Source organism: Aptenodytes forsteri, unplaced genomic scaffold (genome assembly GCF_000699145.1).
Source record: "Aptenodytes forsteri isolate BGI_AS27 unplaced genomic scaffold, ASM69914v1 Scaffold139, whole genome shotgun sequence".
Classification (NCBI taxonomy): domain Eukaryota; kingdom Metazoa; phylum Chordata; class Aves; order Sphenisciformes; family Spheniscidae; genus Aptenodytes; species Aptenodytes forsteri.
The window spans coordinates 3943761-3954354 of record NW_008794414.1 but is presented as its reverse complement, the minus strand read 5'-3'; the positions used below and the strand labels follow the sequence as shown (position 1 = coordinate 3954354).

Sequence of the window (10594 nt, the reverse complement as noted above, 5' to 3'; positions counted from 1 at the left end):
CGCTACAACCTCCTTTCAGGTAGTTGTAGAGCGCAATAAGGTCTCCCCTGAGCCTCCTTTTCTCCAGTCTAAACAACCCCAGTTCCCTCAGCCGCTCCTCAGAAGACTTGTGCTCTAGACACAAGTTGCCTTAATTCATTATATCACTCTTCTGAACAGATATCAAATGCCAGATCAAGTTGTGCTTCATTTGCTTATCATTTATATCCGGTCAAAGACAATGTTTAACTTCATATGAATGTGAAGTCTGATTTTGCTCTAAATTCCTGACTGATAATTGTTTTTAAATGCTTATAATAGAATTTTATTTTTATTTTTTTAAAAAGTAAAGCATAACTTTCTAGAACTACAGAGAAAGTGATTCCTATAACATTTGGACAATGACTGTTTCTGTCTGCATTTAAGCAGCAGATCCTAAGCATTGCAGTAGGTCAGGAGTACCATATCAATGATTTTTCACAAAAAATAAGTAAAATTGTGTAGACATCTCCTGTCCAACAGATAGTCAGAAATGACAGAATGAACCTCATGATCTTTCCCAAATTAGTTTAATCACTACCATATGTTACAAACCGTGCTTTTTTTTTTGTCTTGGCTATCAAAATTGTACAAGCATTGTTTTAGGCCTAGTAAGGAAGACATAGCTCTCAAACAAACATGTTTTACACGTGAGTACTTTGTGATCAAACCGTTTAGTCTTAATTGTTTGTTTTAAAACCAGGTCTTAACTACATTAGGAAGAATGTGGTTCTGTTAGCGGACACAGACCAGGCTTGAGTCATTACGAAAGATGTAAACAAACTGGATAGCATCCAGAGAAGAGTAATAAAAATGATAAGAGGTGCAGAAAATGACCTATGAGGAAAGGTTGAAATAATGGAGCTTGTTTAGTCTAGGAGAGTAAAGACTGAACTGGAACATGATCACAGTCTTCAAAAATGTATAATGCCCTTTCTATAGAGGACAATGATCAACTGTTGTCTATGTTCACCAAGGACATGCAAGCAATAATTTACAAAATTTGCAACAAAGGAGATTAAAGTTTAATATTAAGGACAGATCTCCAACTAGAGCTAGCTAAATCACAGGATTCCTGGTTTGGAGAAGTTTCAAAAGGCCTTTCAAGAGTAAATTGAAGTTTTGGACTGAATCAGAATACTAAAAACATTGCTGCAATAACTCATAGCATTAAGGCAAACGACAATCAGTCAAGAAGGATTAAATATGATACAATTTATCTTAGAATTTTCTCATAGTTGCTTTAAATACTATTAAACAATTAAAAACAGTTTTAACTGCACAGAAAACTTGGAGATGCTCTGTAGGGTCTGGAGAAGTCTTTTTAATGCTTGCTATTCTTAAATCTGATGGGATTTCTCCGTATGTGGCATATTTTATGTCTTATTCACACAAATATAGGGTATATGGTTATTGACACAGCAGAATCCTTTAATCTACACTTAGAAGTGGAACCCTTTAAAACAAAAGGACAATCTTTGTTCTTTAATACTATATAATAAAGCTGCAGAAAATATCCATATAGTTTGATTATCTTATAAACAAAGCAACTATACACATAAAATGACCTCCTTTGGAAAGAATAAAGATGCTCTAAGTTTAATTCCACCCACTCAGTATCAGAATCTGTGTGTATAAATCATGAATAGCCTATGAAATACTTATTTAAACAAAAGTCAGTTTTGCAATTTAATCAAGAGTATATTAAACTTAACTGGTTTCAAAAGCTTCTCTCCTCTATAGGTAGCTGGGATAGATAATGCATACATATGCATACTAAAAAAACCATAACACACACATTTCCAATACATATGAAAACACTAAGTGGTATGTATTACATGACCACTTTCTGTCTTTTCCCCAGAAACTGTTTATATTAATTTCAGCTGAAAAGGAAACAAGGATATCTGACAGAAGTCTAAAGATTAGCTACAGTCCTATATAGGCACTGCATAAATCATGCATGTCCATTATTAACTTAAATATACCACCTAAAAGTTAAAAGATATATATTTTGAACACAATTGTACAATGTACAATTCAGAACTATAAACCAATTCAAACTTCTTTTAATCCTATCAAGCTGGAAAAAAATCTTTAATTTTTAGCATCCAATTTAAGTGTTCACCATAAATTTCTTACACTTAATATGGATATTATTCTTGGAAAGATAGCCTAGCACCTGAAAGATGTTAAAACACAGAAAATAGCTCTTAGGATAAAAGTTATGGAAATTAATGGCATATGGAGATATGCCAATCCTGTACACTTATTACAGTTGGTTGCCAGCAGAAGGAATAAGTTTCATATTTGGAATTAAAAAACTTTGATTTTGATCACGGACACAGAAGCTGGAGTTAGGATTAGCCCTTTATGATAAATACTGGAAGTGTAAGTAGCATCATCCAATCCAAATGTCCCAAGTAAGGTAACATTCGTTATGTGAGAAAATCAGTTCCATAAACTTGCCTGGAATACAGTTAAACTTGGACTGTTTCCACAAGCTAGGTTAAAGATGGGGAATCTACTTACCAGAAGCAGGGGTTGCTTTGAGATATGCTGTTTGCATGTATAGTCACAGCAGACATTAAGTGTTTAACCTAAGAACTTTTTAACTGTAGCTACAGCCACAAGATACTCTATCCTACGTATATTCTATGGAGAGAGATTGCCTCTGTTCTCCTTACCCTGGGAACTCCTTTTACTTGCTTAGAGAGCATGCAGGAAAGGAGGGACTGTTCCAGTGCTCTGCCACAGGATGCATCTCACCTGTAAGCCTCCTATACAGCTTAGCAGCTCTGCAAACTGCAGAGTTAGGAGCATACTGGAGGCTGCTGAAGAAGTGGCTTCTGCCTTTGCAAGATGTGCCCACATTACATCATGCGGTTCCACTTTGCTGGGATGTAGGAAGTCCGAAAACATGCCAAAGCCATTGAGACGCCAAATCTGCAGCAGGAATAAAGCGGTGACAGGACCTTCAGAAACACTAATATTCTGTCTAAACAGAAAGTTCAATGCATGTTTAAACATTTTGTTATATATAATGTCGCTTCTGCTATAGACAGGCATTTCAGGAAAAGGAACAGGAGGTATAATCACCTAACCTAAGTGAAATACAAATACTACATTTGACATAAATTTCAGAAGAGCACAGTGTACACCTTTACCTTTGGTTCTGGTGCTTAGGTGCTCCAGTGGGGATCGGGAAGTGTTGGAATCGCCCCTAGAGATTTATGCTACGTTTAAGCAAGGGATTAAGGAGATCTTGCCAGAGTCTTGGGTCTGGATTGACAACTTAATTGTATCTTGACTGCATGTCAGGACGAAATCCAAAAGTGCACATCTCACTCTACACCACACTTACTCCTACCAAATAGGGAATCAGGACTGTGGAGTACACCTACTCAAGTTCAGATATGGCTAGAGAGTTTGGTTTGAGCACATCTCAAGGGAAAATATAATCCTTGTTTTCCAAAGGCCACAATTCTGACATGTTTCTTTCCATTTGAGAGGAGCACTACTGACATTTTTCATGGAAAATAAGAATGTTAAAAGATGCCCCCTTATATATTCCCAAGTAGCCTTAAATTTCAGGAAAATCTAATGAAGAACTGTCACCATATGTCATAGTTGTCCTTTGCTGCCATGCTAGCAACTCCTCATTCATTAAAAAAACCCACACAACAGATAAACGTGAACACATAACATTCAGGCAGAAGTTCATGTAGATACACTAATTAATTCTCAGAACATATTTTTCTACCCTTCTTTTATTTCTTATGGCATTCCATCTTCCTGACAGCTTTAAAGTTCTGGGAAAGGAACATATCTTCTAAAAATCTCTGTAAAGCACTTTGCATTGTTTTATAAATATAGAAATGTTCAATAAGAACACCTGAATTTAATATAATAGTATGTGGAAACAAGTTGCTGAGTTCCAATGGTGCATATTCATAGCCTTGAATAAAGGTCCTTAAAACCATTTTGAAATCAGAAGGTCATTTACCTAGACAATCTGGATAGTCTTCCATGATGCAGTGCTAGAAAACTAGAAAGCTAGAAATTTACAACTGTACAGCATGCTATAAGCCTTAGTTCATAATATTAGATTATATTAATTTGGGGGAGTGGCACATTGTTAGTACATGTTTTATATTATTCTATTTTTTTTCTAACATAATTTAGCTTTAATCTCAACTACCAGAGTTCAACTCTGGTGTCACATATTTTATTTTCTATAATTAAGAGAAGAAAATCAAGAGAACAGTAAAACAGATCCAAGGTGAAGTGAGGGGCCTGGTCAGGGACTAGTTGCTGCTTGATGAATGCTTAAGCTTATATTTTGTCTTGTAATATTTTAATATTGCACAAGTGTACAGGTCACTATGGAGAACATATTAAAGCAGTTTGTTTACTAAAGAACACTGTCTTATTGTCATTTAAACTTACATAAACACACTGGAAATATAAATGGCTATTAAAGCATCCCTTACATACCTTGTAAGGCTCTTCTGTGTTGTCACTAAAGATAAAATTTGCATTAGACATGACAACAGCCCTACATAACTTTCAGAGGAGCTCTATACACGAAAGATTTAGGGTACTCCACAGGCAGGAAACTAGGCAAAACCCAACCAGACCAATATTTTAATTTTCCAGCAGTAACTGCAGCACCTCCCCTTCGCAGAGGATTTAACATGATGAGTTTTCTGTTGGAATATAAAAGGTATTTGTGTTTGCACAAGGGTCTACATATAAGAAAGTCTAAAAATACCATTAAAAAGATGTAAGATAAGAGAGACTTACATTATTTGCAAAAGCTGAAAGAAACTTAGGACACAGCAATTATTTTACTAGATAATTTTGGTGAATCATAGGTAGATGGATATAGGTAGAGGAACAACCTGAGCTGGAGAGTTCATCTGAGACGTATCTGGCCAAATTACTGACAAATGCATCTCTAATTAATTCCAGCTGTGGATCTAGCCCACTGCCTTTGAGCTAAATCCTCCCTTAAGAATGGCATTCATTGTCAGGCTGAAGTAGTTGTAAGTGTTGTTTTTCCAGACTTGAAAAATCCTAAGTTACTCATCAGACCTCCATACTCAGCCATTGGACAAAATGGTATAGTGGTATACTATACAAAATTTAGCATCTCCACTCTACATTAAAAAATAAAAGTTTTCAGAGGTAACTGTGTATATAAAATGAAAAACAGGTACTAGTTCTTAATTGTCTGTGTATATAGACACAGATAGTTGTAAAGAGTTAGTTAAAAAGTTGGTTCCTTGGCAGTTTAGCATATATGGGAACTGAGTGAAGGACCGATTAACCAAGTAGATAAATCCATTTATTTGCGTTTACCCTCAGCGGAGCACAATTAATATGCCTGCCATTAAAAATTTGCCTGTGAATATATATCTATCACAGAAACTGATATAGTAAATATTCCGGCTTTTTCTAGACTTTTTCTTCATGCTATTTCTGTCAATTTATTTTTTTCTTTTAAGTTGTTACTCAATATGTTTTATCTTTCCTTCTTTTCTAAAGAAACAAATTCTTTCATTCAGAGATGGAGAGGGAATCCAACGGCAACTAAAAGTTTAAAATGCACCTGCTTAATCTTGTTTTTCACAGTAAGCTTCCCATAGCTGATCAAAAAGGCTATAAATTCATGAAGGATAAGGGGGCACCTCTGACCAGTGACTTTCCTTGAAGGACCATAGCACACAAGCTGAACAAAGACAGACAGATAGGACCCCTCAGAAAGAACTTCTCTTTTTATATTTAAATGTTATCATCAAAATCTGTATTTCTATTTTCATTGCAATTTAAAATTACTTCAGCCCTGATTGTTACGGAATAGTACTCTCATATGTATCACAGCGAATCTGCATCCAGGTAAAGAATCAGATGCAGTTTTGAAGGTTATATAAACGCATTCCAAAAGCCTGCAGGTTTCCTTCATGCATAACATTTTAGCTGTAGCTTATTAAAGCTCAACTATTCATCTAATGAACACTTCCACTAATCAGTTTGGCTAAAGTAATCCAGAGTTTACTTGACATTTATCATATTATTGTATTTTATTTATAAGATGGAAAAGATCACAATGTGACAGCTTAGGGCATTTATTAACTATTTTAATACTTATATAATCAATGCCATGATTAGGGCTGGTTTTGACAAGGCTGGCCTTGGTGTAGGGTATACTGTCAGTTATTCTATAAATTAATATATGTTACACATTCTTATCAATGTATTCACATCAATGCACTGCCTTAGGGGAGCACAAAAAAACAGAGATATACTGTAATCTCTTAAATAGCGTATCACTAGCAATGTGGATGCAGAAGGATACACATATGTTTGAGCTAAAGCAGATGAGCACAATTATAGCTGCTTGTGTTCTTTCTGGGATTCTTGGTGCCAGAACTCCAACAGCAACTGTACCTATATAAAAAGGAATATACTTCATCCCTAAAAGTCAAGAAGAATGTAGTTCTGTAGCCAGCCCAATTGTATCAATAAAACAAGAAGGTACAATAGTTCAAATAGTTTCCTGGATGTCGTGTTTTAAACCCAGCCGGCAGCTAAGCACCACACAGCTGCTCGCTCACTCCCCCCCCGATGGGATGGATGAGAGAATCAGAAGAGTTAAAGTGAGAAAACTTGTGAGTTGAGGTAAGGACAATTTAATAGGAAAGCAAAAGCCGTGCACACAAGCAAAGCAAAACAAGGAATTCATTCACTGCTTCCCATCGGCAGGCAGGTGTTCATCCATCCCCAGGAAAGCAGGGCTCCATCACATGTAACGGTTACTTGGGAAGACAAATGCCATCGCTCCGAATGTCCCCTCCTTCCTTCTTCTTCCCCCAGCTTTATATGCTGAGCATGACGTCATTTTGGCCTTGACTCTGTGTAAGCGCTGCTCAGCAGTAACGAAAACATCCTTGTGTTATCAACACTGTTTTTATCACAAATCCAAAACACAGCCCCATACTAGCTACTATGAAAAAAATTAACTCTACCCCAGCCAAAACCAGCACACTGGACTAGTGGCTTTCTTATGCGTTCTTTCTTCAGATTTGAAAATTGGTCATTTATTAAACTATGCTGCCTTTTGATAAGTTTCAGTTCAATAATTTTATTGAAAATGCTCATTTTCACCTATCTCCATATGAAAGTATCCTCATGGATATATTAATCTGCATTACTTTTATTTTGTTTCTTTCTAAGAATTTTAACCCTATACTGCTAAAGTCAGTAGTGGATAAAGGATCTGGTTCATAAGACTGGAGTAGTAGAGTCTGTAAGTTTCTCACAGAAATGAGAAAAAGAAAGAAAAAATGAAACCTAACTATGCTACCCTCTTACCTCTTCAAATATAGACTTGATACCACCCAATTTAGAATTATTATTTAGACATGTAACTACTAAAAAGACGACCTTGGAATCATCACAGGCAGATCTTTAGAAACATTAGTCGAGTTCTCAAAACAGTAAATAAAATATTGTGAATCAAAAACTGGATAGTATGGAAAACAATATGAAGGGCTAGATGGAGCTGTGTGGCAGCTGAATCTTCAAAACATTTCTATGAATATTGGTTAGCTTTCTATAAATTTGTTTTTATTCCTGTAGTAATGTACATATAAAAGCTTTGAACCTATGCTTTGCACTACACTTCGAGGGTCCTCAGAGATAGCCCTGTCTCCAACGATGTACAACACACACACAGAGCTATTGTTTTAGTTCTTTTGCAGTTAGCCAGGCTGATTACTGAAGATTGAAGATTGCTGACAGATCAGAAGTTTAAGAAACATATACTAGAATTAATTCTAAAGTGGTATGTCTACAAAGAAGATATGATATTAGAACTAAAGAGTATTTGATAATGTAATTACCAGGCAAATTAAGTAGATCTGTTTTCCAACTTGAGAAAAGTGACAGACCTGCAAGTATTTCTTACTGCTCAGAGAGCAAGCTATTTCACATCTTTCACTTTCTTAGTCTTGTTCAAAGGATTGAACTAGAAGTCTGTTATTGAAGAGCCACTTACGTTACAGAGTAAGAAAGGAGGATGAAAAAGATAACATGCAGGTAGAATAAATCTGTCACACGAAAGAAGGAAGCTATTTAACTGAACATTAGAGCCAATTTGAACCCTGAATAATCTGTGGTACTCTCTCAAAGACTGGAACATAGTTCTCCAGGAAAGCCGATAAAGATAACTTCTAATGTCATCAGCAGCAGGAAATTGGAATAACAGCTACTATTTGGAAGCTCAGTTCTTTTTAGAAGTAGGATTCAGGGAAGAAACTAAATTGCAAACAGATGAGAGAAGTTGTCTCTTCAGTTATGCTATCCATCAGAAAAGTCTACATTTTAGGTCCTTAAATGTGGCAAATGCCAGAGAAACTTTAGTCAGTGTCTAAAAAGAAGTGTTTTGGCAGTCTAATCAGCAATGTGTAGGTAGTTAGTGATTCATTTTGCACAATTTTGGGACACATATCTGATTTGATTAAAAACTAGATGTGCCAAACTATCACTGTTTTGGAAGATACTTCACAACCAACAGCACAGGATGTTTTAATCATCATTATGTTATCATCTACAATCACATCGATTCTTTGAGAATCACCATCAACAGATAAGTAAATAGTAATCACTGGTTTTGGGAAAGCCTCTGTTGCAAGGGTCCTCGCAGCTTAGTCTTCAGCTGGACTGGGTAAGACTCTTCATACTGCTGTTCTGCTCAGTTCTTACACCCAGCTGACCTGTGATCCTCCATGACCACTTCATGATTCGTCCCTACTGCTTATCTTACGTTATGTCTTAAAAATCTTCTAACTACCTTACCTATGCACAAAAGACTGTCCTGCATGACCATTTCTACATCTGCAGGAACAGTTTCTACTGACTACTTACAAGTACAGTTTGATCAGCAGGAACCACCTGAGGGTTTTGCCAGGGCTGCCAGATTCTCCACACAGGATGTCAATCAACACATTTAAGAATAAAAGAAGGCCTATCGGGGCTGCCCGAGGGAATCTTCAGGACTGCCCAGAATTCCCACCTGGAGAGTTCCAGTAACGGTTAGTCAAGTATTTCTTGCAAAAGTGGCTACAAGTTCAGTCAATCGCTTTGTCTCAAGTCAGTCTAGTGTCTCATCTATGTGATGACTAGATGGGGAGTTCCTGGACTACCCAGAGAATTAACAACCTAAGTGCACAGGGTGTGTACTCAGGCACACCCCTTATACGCAGCTGCACCGCAGCTGTAGTTATAGGACAGACATGAATGTCATCCTTCTATCACACTTACAACTTAAATTCTGCAGTTCTACAGCTCTTGCCACAAGTAACACTTCCCTTTTTCACATGTGTACTGGTGTAACGGTATATGCATTATTTCATCTTATATCTAAATACAGACTACCAAAGTATCACACAGTTTTAATATTTTTCATCTGGATTTGGAAAAATGCCTTTATCATTTCCTGAGGGCACAAACTGTATTTTCACCTTTCCTACTCCTTGATAAGCAAATGCCAACAGCTTAATCAAATGGTGGGACGACCTCTCTGAAAGTTACTGTTCCCAATATTCATTTGTGCTGGTTTAAATGTGAAAGCAACTGCCTGTTACACTGACAAACTTTATCACCTAGAATTTCCCATCAGTTCTGATCCAGGCATAGTCTTATGTTTTATACTTACAATTTAGATTATTTTGGGAACCCAATTTTTTGGCAAAGTATTTGCAGTGCTAATATACACCAATTATAATACTAAGGTACAAGGTAAGAAACGGTGTTCCGAGATGCTAATGTAGTGTAAATAATATTTTAAATTACCTTCTTTATTCTATTCTTTAAAGTTTGTGCTACTTCTTTCCCAAGTATCTTATGTCTCTATGACCTGTCCTTTTTCTACAACTGCTACAACCATCAATGGAAAACTATGTTTTACTTATCTAGAAAGCCATGTTTTCTACCAAGACTAGACTTCAGTGTGACTGCTTGACTATTTCATAGTATTAACTACCAGGTTCTTTATCTCCCCTCTAAAACAGCAGCCCAGTACCAACAGTAAATCTCACAATTCTTTTTTCTTTTACAGATGTGATTCTGCTGACAGAAATTCAGAATTTGCATATCTTTGAGTTTAATATTTAAATTTCTCAGAACTTTTTTCTCCCATACTTAATCTTAAATAACTGTTAAGTCTGCAAAATTATTTACAGATCTATCTCCCTGATGTCTACCTAAAATTGTTTTATGTTTTTGTCCTGGTTTTGGCAAGGTTAGGTTTCCTTCCTAGTAGCTGGTACAGTGCTGTGTTTTGGATTTAGGAGGAGAACAATGTTGATAACACACCGATGTTTTAGTTGTTGCTAGGTAGTGCTTACACTAGTCAAGGACTTTTCAGCTTCCCATGCTCTACCGACTGAGAAGGCTGGAGGTGCACAAGAAGCTGGGAGGGGGCACAGCCAGGACAGCTGACCCAAACTGGCCAAAGGGACATTCCATACCATGTGACGTCATGCTCAGTACATAAACTGGGGAAAGCTGG

The 10594-nt window shown here is 36.5% G+C and overlaps 1 protein-coding gene across 1 annotated transcript in view; it reads right to left on the bottom strand.

Annotated features, from left to right (window-relative positions):
* ST18 (ST18, C2H2C-type zinc finger) overlaps positions 1-4566 on the bottom strand; it is a 242159-nt gene extending 237593 nt beyond the window's left edge. Inside the window, exons 1-2 of the mRNA XM_019474600.1 lie at positions 4516-4566; positions 2788-2964 (exon numbers count right to left, since the gene is read on the bottom strand). Coding sequence (XP_019330145.1) covers positions 2788-2964; positions 4516-4566 — 228 coding nt within the window. The remainder of the gene's footprint in view (positions 1-2787; positions 2965-4515) is intronic.
* Positions 4567-10594: the final 6028 nt, after the last annotated feature.